The sequence below is a fragment of the Podarcis pityusensis genome, assembly GCF_964106645.2.
Source record: "Podarcis pityusensis genome assembly, chromosome: 11".
Lineage (NCBI taxonomy): Eukaryota > Metazoa > Chordata > Lepidosauria > Squamata > Lacertidae > Podarcis > Podarcis pityusensis.
The window spans coordinates 30,919,560-30,936,394 of NC_138036.1; the positions used below are offsets into that span (position 1 = coordinate 30,919,560).

Genomic DNA, 16,835 nt, shown 5'->3' on the forward strand with positions numbered 1-16,835 from the left:
GAAATATTTGTTGTAGTAGTGATTAGGATGCCAATTTGGAGCGAGAGCTAAAATATAGTGCAGAACAGGAGCTCCTACACACTGGATTTTATATGTTGCTGTAATAAAAGCTGCTTGTAATACAACTACACAAATTACAATTGTATTTTTAAGGTTCCCAAGCATTGTCAGTGGTTTTAAACTTGGATAAGTCAGTACTATGCTCCCTGGCTGCTGTAATCATGTATCTTAAAGAATTTAATTTAGAAAAGATACTCTACAACCCAAGGTAAGTACTTTTAATTTCAGAAAATCACAATCCTGAACAAAGAATACTGTAGGGATATTATTTTGCATCCTCTGGCCAATTTCCTTTCATAAAATAAGTGTACTTTTTGTGATATCCCACGTGTAAACAAGTTCTATAATGTACAGTGGTGCCTTGCAAGACGAAATTAATTCGTTCCGCGAGTTTTTTCGTCTAGCGAATTTTTCGTCTTGCGAAGCACGGTTTCCCATAGGAATGCATTGAAATTCAATTAATGCGTTCCTATGGTCAAAAAAAGTCCAATCAAAGCCAAATTTGGTACAACAATAGTTTATTAACTGCTCTTTAAAGTCACACATACTTTAAAGAGCATATCAAAAATTGAAGGAACAATAAATTAAGTTTCTAAACATGACAGAAAAACATTTAAAAATCAACAAAGTGTACTGTGCATACATTTTCTAAGACTCTGGGGGACCACTCGAAGAAGGTTCCTCTTCCACTCTTTGCTTCTTGCTGAGGAACCTGTCCATGGTCTGCTGCTTCATCCGCCTTTTCAGCAGCTCCCTGAGAGGCAACATGACCGTCGTATCAAAAGTGTTCCCTTGGTCATGTGCCACGTGCTTGTTAGGGTGGTGCCGCTCTGCAAAAGCCTGCACCTCCTTCCACTTCTGGCAAATGTCCCTGAGTTCTTTGGAGGACGGCCGTTCCTCAGTTGCTTCCTCCTCTTCCAGCGAGGCCTGCTCCTGCGCAACCTCTGTCTGCAGTTCAACCAGCTCCTGGGTGGTCAGCTCGTGGTCGTGCTCCTCCACCAGCTCGCTGACGTCCTCCTCTGTGACCTCCAGGCCCATGGTCCTCCCCAAGGCAACAATGTCCTGCACCACTGTTGACTCTGGTGCATCAGAGTCACTTGGTGCCACACAGTCCGGCCACAGGCTGCGCCAAGCGCAATTCAAATTTCTCTGGCTGATCCCGTTCCAGGCCGTGGTGATCATCTTCAAGCAGGTGGCGATGTCGAAGTGGTCCTTCCAGAATTCCCGCAGGGTGATGGTGGTGCAATCAGTCACCTCGAAGCATCGCCTGAAAAGCTCCTTGGTGTAGAGTTTTTTGAAATTGGCGATGACCTGCTGATCCATCGGCTGGAGCAGTGGCGTGGTGTTAGGCGGCAGGAACATGATGTTGATGAAGCTGAACTCCTCCAACAAGTCCACCTCAAGGCCTTTAGGATGAGCAGGAGCATTGTCCATCAGAAGCAAAGCCTTCAGCGGCAGGTTGTTGTCCAGCAGGTACTGTTTGACAGCAGGGCCAAAAGCAAGATTGACCCAGTCCACAAACAGCACACGTGTGACCCAAGCCTTGCTGTTGGATCGCCACATGACACTCAGCCGCTCCTTGTCGACCTTGTGTTTCTTGAAGGCCCGTGGGTTCTCCGAGTGGTACACCAGCAGGGCCTTGATCTTCAGGTCGCCGCTTGCGTTGGCACAGAAGAGCAGGGTCAGACGGTCCTTCATGGGCTTGTGGCCAGGCAACTTGGCCTCCTCCTGTGTGATGAAAGTCCTTTTGGGCATCCTCTTCCAAAACAGCCCGGTCTCGTCGCAGTTGAAGACCTGCTGTGGAACGTAGCCCTCCGTCTTCACAACCTCCAGCAACTCCAAGGCAAAGTCTTCAGCTGCAGGAACATCAGAACTGGCAGCCTCTCCATGCCTGACCACGCTGTGGATTCCAGATCTTGCCTTGAACCGGTCAAACCAGCCTCTGCTTGCCTTGAAGACTTCTGGCTCGCCTGAGGTTCTTGGCTGTTCCCGGATGAGGTCTGCGTGCAAGGCCTTGGCCTTCTCACAAATGACGGCCTCAGTCACTGTGTCCCCTGCACGCTGCTTCTCTTCTAACCAGATGAGCAACAACTTCTCGACCTCCTCCAGAACAGCTGGGCGGTTCTTCACGATCCTGGTGACTCCCTTGGCTGCATCAGTCGCAAGGATCTTCTCCCTCATCTTCAGGATGGTCCCGATGGTCGATGGGTTCCTGCCGTACTCCCTGGCGAGGTCCGTCACACGCATTCCAGCGTCGTGCTTCCAGATGATCTCCTTCTTCATTTCCAGCGTCACCTTCTCCTTCTTCCTCTCGCCGGCCTCCACAGCAGCAGCAGTCTTCTTGGGTCCCATGGCAGCACAGCTCTTACCTTCATAAACTCAGAAAAAGAAAAAAAAATCAGCAATTCAAACCCAGAACCAAGTCCTTGAATTCCAAACACCCAACCCAAAATCCAAAAACCCCCAAAAAAGTTTTAAAAGTTTAACTTACGAAATGGCTGCAAATCACCAAAGTCTTCAAAATCCTCAAATGGCTGCAAAAGAAGTTTTGGGAAAGCTTTAAAAATCACCAAAGTCTTCAAAAACCTCAACTGTTCCCCCAGCCCCTCCCCAACTGTTGCAAACCCCTCCTCAACTGTTCCCCCATCCACCCAGCACACAGAAATTCAAACGAGGAATTTTTTTCAAAAAAAAACCAACATGGCCCAATGGTCACAGAAAACCATAAAAATTCAAAAAAAAACACACAAGCTTCCAGATTCTTGCAAACCCCTCCCCAGCTGTTCCCCCAGCCACCCAGCACACAGAAATTCAAAACCCAGATTTTTTTTTCAAAAAAACAACAACATGGCCCAATGGTCACAGAAAACCATAAAAATTCAAAAAGAAAAACCACACAAGCTTCCAGATTCTTGCAAACCCCTCCCCAGCTGTTCCCCTAATCCACCCAGCACACAGAAATTCAAAACCCAGACATTTTTTTCAAAAAAAACCAACATGGCCCAATGGTCACAGAAAACCATAAAAATTCAAAAAAAAAACTACACAAGCTTCCAGATTCTTGCAAACCCCTCCCCAGCTGTTCACCCAGCACACAGAAATTCAAAACCCAGAATTTTTTTTCAAAAAAACCAACATGGCCCAATGGTCACAGAAAACCATAAAAATTCAAAAAAACACCACACAAGCTCCCAGATTCTTGCAAACCCCTCCTCAACTGTTCCCCCATCCACCCAGCACACAGAAATTCAAAACCCAGAATTTTTTTTCAAAAAACAACATGGCCCAATGGTCACAGAAAACCATATAAATTAAAAAAAACAACCACACAAGCTTCCAGATTCTTGCAAACCCCTCCCCAGCTGTTCCCCCAGCCACCCAGCACACAGAAATTCAAAACCCAGAATTTTTTTTCAAAAAACAACAACATGGCCCAATGGTCACAGAAAACCATAAAAATTCAAAAAGAAAAAACCACACAAGCTTCCAGATTCTTGCAAACCCCTCCCCAGCTGTTCCCCCAGCCACCCAGCACACAGAAATTCAAAACCCAGAATTTTTTTTCAAAAAAAAAAAAAAAACATGGCCCAATGGTCACAGAAAACCATAAAAATTCAAAAAAAAAACAACAACCACACAAGCTTCCAGATTCTTGCAAACCCCTCCCCAGCTGTTCCCCCAGCCACCCAGCACACAGAAATTCAAAACCCAGAAATTTTTTTCAAAAAAACAACAACATGGCCCAATGGTCACAGAAAATCATAAAAATGCAGAAAAAACCACACAAGCTCCCAGATTCTTGCAAACCCCTCCTCAACTGTTCCCCCATCCACCCAGCACACAGAAATTCAAACCCAGAATTTTTTTTCAAAAAAAAATATACATGGCCCAATGGTCACAGAAAATCATAAAAATGCAGAAAAAAACCACACAAGCTCCCAGATTCTTGCAAACCTCTCCCCAACACCAAGTCCTTGAATTCTAAACACCCCAACCCAAAATCCAAAACCCCCCAAAAAAGTTTTAAAAGTTTAACTTACCAAACAGCTGCAAAAGAAGTTTTCGAAAAGCTACAAAAATTCAGCAAACTCTTTAAAAAGCTCAAAAAGGCCACCACACCGCGTGCAATGTGTTGCTCCTCGAAGTCAAGTCGCAACTGCACCTCTTCCAGCAATGCACCCTGGGTATTAACGGTTTTACGAAAAAGGAAACAAACTTGCAAGACATTTTCATCTTGCGAAGCAAGCCCATAGGGAAATTCGTCTTGCGAAGCAACTCGAAAACGAAAAAACCTTTCGTCTTGCGAGGCGTTCGTCTTGCGGGGCACCACTGTACTATAAACTAGGCATTTAAAGCTAACAAAAGTGGGAAAACTTTAGAAATGTAAAAGTATATGCTTGTAGTGGTTTTTAAAATTACTTACCTGATTATTATACTGCCTATAATTCTGCCTATAACTACTATAATACTAAATGCAGAACTGCTATGAGAGGAATTTTAAAGCAAATCCTTATTCTATCAAATCACCACTTCTGTGCCAATAATACTCTTGCTGCAGTTGTCGCATATAAAAACAGTTTTTTATCTTGTCTTTTAATGTCAGTGCCTACAATACCAAGTAAAAATGTTTCTGGTTTTTTTAATAAATGTATATTTCAACATCTTTTCCATCTCATTATAAATCATTTCCCAGAAGCCTTTCACTTTCTTACATTCCCACCACAGATGATAAAAAGTGCCTCTTTTACCTCTTCATAAGGTTTAATTTTCCAGTTATTTCCTTCTTCTCTTACTAACTTTTCATATGTGCCCCAAGTTTTACTCATATTTATCTTTTTTACACTCATTGTTTCCAAAGGTGACAACCACCATGGTGTTTTACGTTCTAATAGGTTTTTGTACCTATCCCAAATTTCATATAGAGCTCTTCGGAATATGTGGTTTCCAAATCCTTTATGCACTTTTGATTTGTCATACCATAAATATACGTGCCAACCAAACCTATTGTCAAATCCTTCTAAGTCCAACAAATCTGTATTTTCTAACAATATCCATTCCTTCAACCAACAAAGGCAGGGTGGTTCATAGTATAACTTCAAGTCTGGCAAGGCAAAGCCCCCTCTTTCTCTAATATCAGTTAACAATTTAAATTTAATTCTTGGTTTCTTCCCCTGCCAGATATATCTTGAAATTATTTTCTGCCACTCCTTAAATATAGCTGCCCCTTTGATTATCGGAATTGATTGGAACAAAAATAACAGTTTTGGTAGCACATTCATTTTAATGACTGACATCCTATCCTATAGAGAAAGTTGCATCCGTCCCCACACTTTCAAATCTCTCTTAATTCCATTCCACATCGGTGTCTTAATTATCTTGGAAAAAAATTATATTCTTTGGGGTTAGCCAAATTACCAAATATTTCACTTTTTTTACTACTTCTGTACCAGTTTGTTGTTGCAGCATAGCCACCAAATCTTGTTTCATATTTTTAACTAACATTTTAGTTTTCTTTTTATTTAATTTGAGACCTGCTACTTGTCCGAACTGTTCTATTTCTTCTAGTGCTTCTTTATCACTAGTTAATGGGTCTTCCATTGTTAAAACCAAGTCATCTGCAAAGGCTTTCACTTTAACATTGGTAGTTGATTTTAAATTAGTTTTCCCCAGAAGTAAAATGATTCACATGTGTTTACCAGAAGCTGTTTCTCCTTCATATGTCTTAACGTGCTTTCCCCAACAATATACAAAGCCATGATTTTATTTTAAAGCTTAATAAGCAATTATTTTGTGTCATCACTATGGAATAATGCTTTTTATTTCAGTAATTTTAAGAAGTTATCAAGTGAAGCTGAATATATGATACTTAATGGGTCTACAGTAAATAATCTTGAAATCTTACAGAATCAGGTAAGAAAGTATGCTTCATCCTGCACATTTCTTTGCTTGGGAAGCATGTCTTGGATTATTGCATGTGTTCTTCATACACCAGTTCTCCCCTAGCTTCCTGTGTTTAGTCAGATTTTCCCCAGCTAGGCTCTAACAATGGAAGTAAGTTGAAACAGGAGACCTATGATTCTGTTATTCTTTCTCGGAAGGAATATATTCAGGGAAGAATCAGCAGTTAGAACATGGGTCAGCAAACTAAGCTCCATGGACCGGATCAGGCCCAATTGCCTTCTAAATCCAGCCCGGAGATGGTCCGCGAATTGCAGAGGATCGCCAGCACGTGCGCGTTCTTTCCCTCTCCCTCACACAATGGTGGTGGCGGCAGCGCCTCCTCCCTCCCTCCTGGCTTCTCCCCGCCCTGCCTAGAGGAGGAAGGGGGCTGGGCTTTGTTGCTGCCAGCCCCTCCGGAGCCCTTTCTCGTGCTGTTCATCATCCCTCCACTGCCGTTCTTTTTTTTTTCTTTCCAAAATATAGTCCGGCCCCCCACAAGGTCTGAGGGGCAGTGGACCGGCCCCCTGCTGAAAAAGTTTGAGGACCCCTGAGTTAGAATTTAGCAGCTAGTCTCCTGATTTCCCTCTGAGCCTATGTTCACAGTACTTTAGTAAATGCAGTTTTGGGGTAATGCATTTACCAAGGTGACATATTCATTATTTTGATTTGTACCCTGTCTTTTTATCAGATAATGTACAACTCTAGAAGGATGCCAGCATAATTTAATACCCATCAAGAAGAAGAACATGGTGCAGGGCATGCATGTTCTGAGGGCATATGATGCAGCCAGCTTGTTGAAGTTAAGCAGGTCCTGGTCTAGTCATTTTTAATTCTGTGATGAATGAAAGGCCAGATATAAGTACAGTGGAGCTCTAGTTGCGGACACAATCCACTCCGGGGTACTGTTCACACCCCGAAAAGTCTGCAACTAGAGCAGCACTTCTGCGCAAGCACGGAGCGCGATAAAGCGCTTCTGTGCATGCGCGAAGTGCTCAGAATGCTTCTGCACGTGCGTGAAGCACTCAAACTGTTTCTGCTCATGCGCACGCAGCAAAACCCTGAAGTATACACTTCCGGGTTTGCTGCGTTCGCAAGCCGAAAAGACACAACATGAACCTAATGCAACACAAGGTATGACTGTATACTGAAGATAAGACTTCCTTTTTAAAAGTGAAGCTCTTGCCCATAAAAGGCACAATCACTTGGAACAAAACTGTAAATGGAAAATAAGCCAAGGAGAGAAGGAATTTACTGAAGATAAAAAAAATGGCTAAAGATATAAAATAATAAATAAACATTTACACCAAAAGCAGGAATCTAGTCACAAAAATCACTGGAGTTATAGAAAGAAAAAGAAAAAGAAAACTTTTTTCCAGAAGTTCAAGAGATTCATATCTAAATCACTGCACTGATGTTATTAGTATGTATAATGTGTGGAAATAAGTTGTAGAACAAACAGACAAAAGACAAAGTGATTGGCCACTAGAACCAAATGTCATTTATCAAAGAGCACAATCTTTTCAGAAGTGTAGATATTATTAACATTGACCTCTTTATGGGAGGATTGTGGTAGCCACTGTAACACCACTTTTCAAAAAAAGGATCCACAGACATTCAAGGAAATGTGAGTTTCTGAGGAAAAAGGTAAACTTATTTTGTTGTGCATTTTTATCATACTTTTTTATTTTATGTTGATGAAAAACAGAATATGTTTAAAGAACTAAGATTCTTAAAGTTCAGATTTCCCATATTTTCTTTCAAATGTGTTTTAATTGATTGAATAAAACACTGTCATTACTGCAGACTGATAAGAAAAAAAAAGGCAGCCTGTTTTGGGTCTTGGATCATACAAAAACTTCATTTGGACAACGAAGACTAAAGAAATGGGTGACACAGCCTCTTTTGAATTCCAGGTATTCATTACCAAATAACTTTGCTACCCAGTAGCTGAGCTGGATATTGATTATTTTAAAGTTATAATACTTTTGTTTTTCCTTCGATGAGAGTCTATGCAGCTAATTTTCTTCTTAGGCTAAATTAAACACTGCTAGCTTCGAGGAATAATTACCAACTTTCAGATCAGTTCTGCTACTCCAGCTCTTATACTCCATGTAAAATTTAGTGTGTTTTTAGGTTTTGGCTGTTACAAAAAATGCATTTGCCCGTTTCTGCATCCTTTAAACATGCTGGCAGTGTATTAGCATTAATTTCTATGTCTAGTGGAACTCCTTTTTGAATAATATATAGTTGTCCTTGACTTTGGCCATACTTAGGTATAAAATAAAAACTCTTCATTGGCTAGGCGTTGGGATGTAACAGATAGTTTTGTTGATTTTAGTGTTGCTGCTTTGTTCTGATTCCATTTTTAGATTTGATGCAGTGTTTTAACAATATTTTATTTGTTTTGATTGTGATGTTCTGTATTGCTAGCCACCCTGTGCTTCCATTGGGAGGAAGGCCAGGACAGAAACATAAGGAAATAAATAAAATGTTTCACTTCTAACGTAGTTGGGTTTTGTTTTGCTTTCTTACAGGGAATCCCATAAGATACTCTTATGGTGTAAATTTATTGAGAATTAACTTCTGCTGTGCCCATTGGGGATCACTCACTACTGTGTCTTATTTACATGTTCATCCTAGGAACTATTTTCAGCTGTGCAGTGATTGTGACAATTATACCAGAGTCAGTGTCTGCCCTTGGCAGTTCAGTCTGATAACAGTTGGAAACAATGGGAGAGACATTCCCCTGTTATAGTACTAGTGGGGAGTGATCACTGGTAGGAGACAAAATTCTGCTAGCTGGAAGCATGCAGTTGTTTGTTGTTGCCATTTAACTGAATTTCAGAATTTAGAATTTTATGTAAAATCCTTACCAGTCAGCAGTTTTTTTTCTTTGCAGTAATATATGAATGGAAGTTGAGAAAACTATGATACCGGCTGATGTGCCTCTTTATCTTTTTTCCTAATCAGTTTGCATTCAGCAGCTTCCTCTCCTGACTTATCATGATGAATGACTGTTGTTGCAACAAAATGTGCTGTAATTGTAGATCAGAATTATTTATGATGATTGCAGCTTTTCATTACGGATGCATTCTACTCAATGGCTCATCTCTCCCTAAGGATGGAATGTGTATGACTAAAGCCTAATTTAGACCCAGTAGTAATTCTGCTTAGAACTGGATCAACATACAGTAAATACTTTGGAACTAAAACTTTCTTTTGGAAAATATGGGAGTGGGACATGAGAGTAAGACAGGGACCATTGTATCAGAGATAGAAGTAATGTGTGAAGCTTGATGTCCCAATATTGGGCTAATTGCTCATACATAGCTTTTCATAATGCTATAGACAATGGCTCCTCTTCTTCTACAATTGAGGTATGAATACAACTTTGTATGAAAAATGATCCTGTCTCTTATGCTAGACACTTAAAGATTATCCACAGCTGCAACTGATTTATATGGCAGAGAAAGGGTAAACATATTCCCAGTTGTAGAGAAATGATTTGATTTCAGAGTTTGACCCTCCCCCCAGGACCTCTTTGAACTATTGGTCAATCCCCCCTTTCCTCATATCATCCCCTGAAGTGTCATCCAGTGAGGAAAAAGAGGAGGAAGACTAAGAGCTGCATTTATCCCTCACTGGTAATTGCAACGATTTTAAAAAATGGTTTCCTAGTACTTTACACAATTTTGCTTATACACCCGATAGCCAGGAACATAACCCTTGCATAAGATTACCTGTATTTGGCAAACATTTAAATCCTTCATTTGTACAAATTTGGTTGTTTCCTTTTTCAAGGTGATTGTTGCTGAAGTTGCATTTTACTTGTGCAAAACAAAAGCCCTTGATTGCCATTTAACAGATGTGGAGATAGTAGTATGCAGATCTAGTCATCCCTCTAGATGCATTCATGAATATTTTCACTATTGTTTAGCAAATATGAAGAGAGCTATGCCATTATACTACAAAAAAAACAAAAGGAGCCATTCTAAAATTGCTGGAAATGGGCTGTGGGATATGGAGTATGTTTCAAGATGTTTCAAGTTTTTAATGTTTTACTTAGAAGGTTGAGAGAAGAAAAGGAAACTTCATCCTAGTAATAGTTCTGCAGTTCCTTGAAGAGTCTGTCAGGCTCAAAACTAGATGGGTGTTTTTGCATGGGTTTTTGTTTAACTTTCTCTCACACTTTTGGCATGGACCATATTGTCCCCATCCCCCAGCCACATGGTTGTTCATACTCAGGGGCTTCCTGACAGAAAAAAGACTGTTGCAGCTTTTATGCTAAAAGTATATAGAAAGTTTGATCCATCTATCTCAAAATAATAATAATAATAATAATAATAATAATAATAATAATATAATTTATTATTTATACCCCGCCCATCTGGCTGGGCTTCCCCAGCCACTCTGGGCGGCTTCCAAAAAAATATTAAAATACTGTAATACATCAAACATTAAAAGCTTCCCTAAACAGGGCTGCCTTCAGATGTCTTCTAAGAGTCTGGTAGTTGTTGATCTCTTTGACATCTGGGGGAGGGCGTTCCACAGGGAGGGTGCCACTACCAAGAAGGCCCTCTGCCTGGTTCCCTGTAACTTGGCTTCTCGCCAGAAGGCCCTCAGTGCTGGACCTCAGTGTCCGGGTAGAACGATGGGGGTGGAGACGCTCCTTCACGTATACTGGACCAAGGCCGTTGAGGGCTTTAAAGGTCAGCACCAACACTTTGAATTGTGCTCAGAAACGTACTGGGAGCTAATGTAGGTCTTTCAAGACCGTGTTATATGGTCTCGGCGGCCGCTCCCAGTCACCAGTCTGGCTGCCGCGTTCTGGATTGTAAATAATATTGTAGCACAATTTGTATTTGTATAAAATGTAGGCAATATACATGATGCGAGGCGCAGTATAGATATAAAAACAAACTAAAATTCAGATAATACAATCTGAATATTTAGTTTCTCATAATATTTGTTGTACTGTATTTACAACAGATTGTAGTAGAAGCAAAAATGTTTTAAATGGCCCTTTTACAGTGGCATATTTATCCCATACATAATCCTCTATGGAGTCTTATATTTTATTATTCTTGGGAAAGTGTTTAAAAAACATAGTGAGGTGAAAAAAATGGGTCACTTGATATTGGATGATGTTCTCTTGACCCGGTTTTTAAATATTGAGGATTACAGCAGGCAAAGTGTATGCATGCTTCTTTTGTGTTAGATTACTAGAGCTATAGTAGCATAGCCATATGTGAAAATGATTTAAAGTGCAGATTAACCTTTCGAGGGTAGTGTTTCATCTTTCCTCTGTCGTAGTATGTTTACATTTACTGTTTCATGTTAGTATATTATGTATTCATAAATAGAGTTCATAATCATGTTTTTCCAGTCCCAATGTGATATATAGTTAGTATTTTTAGATGTATTTATGTTCTCCTTTAAATACCCATACAAAAAGTAGGGGGGGGGAATGTCTGAAGCCTTTTGACTCAGAGAATGGTCTTCCATTTGAATCATAACAGTCACAGCTTTTTGAAAAGGCCAGCTCAGGTGGAATGCTACCCATAAATGTAATGCTAGATCCTTCAATTTAGAGAGGGGTGTGTGTGTTCTGTATGTTGAATTGGCTTTCCTAATTTCTGGACTGGTACTAAGCTAGCCCCTGATTGCTGGTTTATCCAGACAGATTAGTATAATCAGCTTGACATGGGAGCAAGAAGGGAGAAAAATTGAGAGGGGGGAAAGTGTTGGCATAAAAGAGTGCCAGAAATTTGAATGGGGGGGGGGGGGAGATAAAGAGGAAAACAGAGCAGCAAAGGTTTTAATAAAGCAGGGATGAAAACACACAGAGGAAAATGGTACATAGTTTTAAACAACAACAGAGGTTTGAATAGAGCAGGGATGGTGTAAATCTGAAGGGGGAAGCGGCAATTTTAAACATGACAGAGTTTCAGTGGAGCGAGCAGGGGTGACTCTGGGGGTTGGGGAAATGAATGTTTAAAAACAAAGTTTGAGTACCCCAATAAGGGAGTGGGGGAAAGTGTTAGCTGCTGCATTGTACCCATCTCTGCTATTTCTTCTTGTTAAAATTGGTTTGTTTTTAAAAACTCTTGAGTGTCTCTATATCCCTGAAGGGAAGAACAGGGTAAGGGGGGGGGGGGAGACTGTTTTAAACTTCACCCTCTTCCATTCCCCAGCTGCTTCATGTGTGAGAAATAAAGGAAGTGGAGCCCTCAGATACTCCATAATACTGTGCTACAGTATGTTTCACTTCTGGTATCATGTGTTGTCGTCAACATGATGTTCTAGATTCAGTGTAGGAATTTAGGGTTAGTCTATTCATCTTAAAGATACAGTAACTTATATCATCATGGCCGTGTGCGCATGCAAAGGGAGCTGCAGAATAGGAGACAGGACATTGCATGGAAATAGGGGTGCTCTATGTGCAAAGGAGAGTTGAGAAAAGAGACTGAAGGTGCAAATGGGTGTGCAAGGGAGGTTGCAAAAAAGGAGAAGCTTGGAGGTATGGGATTGGGGTTAAAGATGAAAGCAGGGCCATGAAAGAATCTGAAGAACAGGAAGGAATGGCCACTTAAGAATTGGGCAGAAGGTGAAACAATGCTTCATGGTTGCAATATGCTGGAGGAGAAAGATGCCGTAAGCTGTGTGTGTGTGTGTGTGTGTGTGTGTGTGTGTGTGTGTGTGTGTTTACGCGCGTGCAAGGGGAGGATGCACAAAAGGGGGAGGAGGCATGGACATGGGGGTGAAGATGGAAATGGGTGCAAAGGGGGATTGCAGACTAGAAGAGAGAAGCGGCTTCAGAAATGGGGTTGGGAAAGTGAAATGCAAGCTTAATAGTTGCATGTTGTGTTAAGGGGAAGCTCTAGGGGTTTAATGTGGAGGGAATTGCAGGGGTGTTAGCAGGCAGAGTGAGCAGTGGTACAGCCCCTAGTTAACTAAGAAAGAGTGTATGCTGTGGCCAGTGGGGAATATAAATCAACAGAATAAGCAAAGGTTATTCTGGGTTAAATATTTTCATTGTAAACTGTTTTCTGATGGTGTTGAAGATCTTTTAAGAAACTTGCTGCTTTATGTAACTTTGCCTTCTATCTATTCAGCCCACTTAAGTGGGGTGATCCAGACAGAGATCCTGAAATTCTTATATTGTAGAGAACATTCAATCTGTAGTAAAATAATCCTTTTTTAACAGTGAAATTAATTCTCGACTTGATGCGGTGTCGGAGGTTCTCCTATCAGAATCGAGTGTCTTTGGCCAAATAAAGCACCTTCTATGTAAGATGCCAGATGTTGAACGAGGACTCTGTAGTATTTATCACAAAAAGGTAAAAAAAAAAAAAAGTGAGCTACAAATGATTAATACTATATTCTATTATATTAAAATATGGTTTTAAACTGGCATTTTTTTCTTGAAATTTAGGTTTAAGATTCATACATTGAAAGGAAGGAGATAATTTAACCCTACATTAGTAGAAAAATTAACACTGTAAATCTAGTCCCATGGTCAAATATATACCTGAAATAAAATACCTGATTACTAGGCATAATACTACCCAAAAGTGTGTGTTTTTTTAAAGCCTTTATTGAGACCCTCCCTTTTCCAGTAAAAAAGAAGAAGCTACAAACAAGTCATTGGGGTGAAAGAGTACACAACATCTGTTTTCATTTAATTCAGACAAGATGGCCCTGAAACACTGCATGGCAATTCACACTTCAATGGTTGATACGGCTGACTGACCCAAGATTTTCATTACCTCCCCCCCCCCCCCTGCCGTGTTGCAGTATGTTTGAATTCCACCATTAAGTGGAGGGTTAAATCAGTTTCAGTATTAGCAGTGTCTTGAGAAAAGTATTTTGTTCATGTGATTAATAAAAAAATACGGATTCGTTCAGTCTTTGCTGAGCAAGTTGCCTCATAATGCTGTAGAGTAGTAGGCCTACAGTTTCAGGCTATGCATTAAAATACAAATTAAAATATTATTGACATTCTAATTTATACATTATTAAAACGACACCAATTTGACTGCATCCCATGTATGTAAGTTCCCTTCCCATTGTGATACCAGCAGCAAGTATAATCAGGGTGCATATATTTCAATGAATGTCCAAAATTGGGAGGAAACTAAGGAACATTAATTTTTAAAACATTAGCCTTGAAGTTACAATTGTTTCTAATTTCAGTGTTCCATTCAAGAGTTCTATCTGGTAGTCAGCACACTCTCTCAGTTGGAAACAACAATCACAGCACTGGTTCCGGCTATACATACTCAGGTTCAAACACCTTTATTACAGAAGAGTCTTTTGGAAATTCCAGAATTGCTTTGTTCAACAAAGAAGTATATAAGCATGCTTAATGAAGCAGCAGCAAAGTAAGTAACAGTGCAGTCTTTCCACGTTTAATCAAAAATAAGCTGTACTGAATCCAGTTGGGCTTATTTCCAGGTAAATAGGGTTAGGATTGCAGTCTAAATTGTTATATAAGCATGGTACAATAGTCTTATGTAATATTAACGGATGGCTCTTACAGAAGGTCTTGTAATCCTCTGTCCTGGCCATGCTACCTGGACACCACTACTGCTACCCTGTTGCCCCATCACTTACCCTCAGGCAAAGGCCTTTGAACCCACTGGTTTGACAGTAGCCACCTAGCATAGACACTCAATGTGCAGTTAGTATGGAAAGTGAATATAGAATAAATTCTACTGAACTGAAAGATTGTTCGGTTTCTAAGCTGTCCATTCATTTTTAACCTTGAGCAGTTAGTTTCCTTGAGTGTTTCTTAATAATATTTCTTAATCTTCACCATAAGTTCCTGGGGCAGGGAACAATAGTTATACTAACTGGTTTCTTTTTATTATTACATTCTGTACATCAAACGCTATATATCCCGGTTTACAGCATTGCTTTGAAATGTCATAAAGTTACCGTACTTTGACTATAACCCCTGCAAGTGAAACAAAATTGTTTATTTCTTTAGTTTGGTTTATTTATGCACTTAAAATATTGTTCTTAATCTGAAAGGTAATGGAGTTTGTTTTTTTACTAATGTGTGTGTTAGTATTACATATATTTGGTAACATATTATTCTTGTTACGAATGTAAATACTGTACTTTTTTTGTTAGTATTAAGGAATGTGTGTACTTTGGGGGGGTGTCTATCTTAACTGTTGGATTCTGTATACTTAGAAGTGGAGACAAAACCCAACTGTTCAAAGATCTTGAAGAATTTCCCTTAATAAGAAAGAGGAAGGATGAGATTCAGGAAGTTCACTCTCAGATCCAGTTACACCTTCAGGATATACGAAGAATCCTAAATTGTCCCTCTAAGGATTATGTTACGGTGTCAGGACAAGCAGTAAGTTAAATATTTGCTTCATATTTTTTCTTGTTGTATTTGCCATTGGTCATATTTTGTTCAAGTGTTCATTTGTCAGCAGACATAGCTTCAAAGACTAGAACCACCTAAGCTGCTGGGGAATTCGTATTTGTTCCCATTGACCTGGGTTAATCAAAAGGGCCTCCCAAGCACTGCATGAAGAGGCACATTACCCACAAGTAGAGAGACTAGTTTATTGGGATATTACTGCTGCCTCCTTTCAGTCAGAAAGTACATTCCCCTCCAACAATGATATTGTCCAGTGATCTGACAAATCCAGCCAATCTCTGCCATATAGCTATTACCAACTTTCACAGATAATGGTTGAGAGAGTATTCTCCAAGAATCTTGTTGGCTTCTTCAAGAGAAATTCATCAGACCGATGTAAGAGTAGCATATAGATTACCAAATTAAAGCTTGCTTGAGCACAGATGATAATAAATTATAGTGCAACTGAATTGGTTAATTAGTGAACCCATACAATATAATAAAGGATTTGGAAACAATAAAAAGACAAAACAAGGGTAAGACTGCCAACCCATCTTCAAAAATGAGAAAATGATCCTCTTACTCATCTTTAGGTAGGCAGGTTATATGCTGTCAGAATAAATAATGCTTCTGCAAGCTAAACAGCTTAGAAATGTTTTCCCCTGATGTTGTATTGATATCCTATATAAAAGAAATGAAGTGCATTTTTTTGTGAAAGATCATTTGGATTTCTTGCTAGTAGAAAGGTTAATCTTTACTGCTGTTTATGCTGCTTAAATGTTTTGAATGGAATGCAAATAGAAGGACAGCAGCTAAATAGTTGATACACAATCCTTTTCAGTCAGTTTGACAAAAGATGTGTGATTTGTATGACGACTACCAAATGCCAAATTATACATAACATTGAATTGCCATATCACTTTGCTACATTGATTTCTAGCCCCCATTTCTGAACCGGACACCTGTTTTCCAACCAATGGGCCGACTTGCAACCAATAGAGCTGCATTAACTCCAAATCATTTTTACTGCTACTGTCATTCTAATCCGAGATATTAGATACAGTCATATATAAAGAGATTATCTTCTGTTGATAAAGCTTTTTTTCAAGGGTAAACAAAGAACAAGTGAGATAGATATAAGCTCCGCCCTCTGGCTTTTGCATTGAGAATCGTTTTTAAAAGTAGATAACACTTGATACCCACTTTGCTGCCCTGGGCTCCTTTGGAAGAAGGGTGGGATATAAATCCAATAAATAAATAAACACACACACTTTTAGCTATACAATCTGACATTATAACAGATAAGTTAAACCATAACATAAGTAGTAACAAGAGGTAGCATGGGAAGAAACTTGACTAGGATATTTTACATAACAATTTGTTGGGCCATCTATTGATGGCTGCAATAATCTCAGTGGCAAGATTTTGGTATTTTGCTGTAAAATATTAGGACTGT

General features: G+C 39.7%; 1 protein-coding gene across 2 annotated transcripts in view; it reads left to right on the forward strand.

Annotated features, from left to right (window-relative positions):
• Window positions 1–16,835, forward strand: part of MSH3 (mutS homolog 3) — a 57,709-nt gene that overhangs the window by 25,647 nt on the left and 15,227 nt on the right. For both annotated transcript variants that reach the window (XR_013977151.1, XM_080972374.1), the window contains exons 10-15: window positions 154–268; window positions 5,886–5,970; window positions 7,804–7,913; window positions 13,208–13,340; window positions 14,197–14,384; window positions 15,202–15,370. Coding sequence is in view for 1 of the 2 variants with exons in the window: in XM_080972374.1 (XP_080828500.1) it covers window positions 154–268; window positions 5,886–5,970; window positions 7,804–7,913; window positions 13,208–13,340; window positions 14,197–14,384; window positions 15,202–15,370 (800 nt within the window). In the remaining variant the exon portion in view is untranslated. The remainder of the gene's footprint in view (window positions 1–153; window positions 269–5,885; window positions 5,971–7,803; window positions 7,914–13,207; window positions 13,341–14,196; window positions 14,385–15,201; window positions 15,371–16,835) is intronic.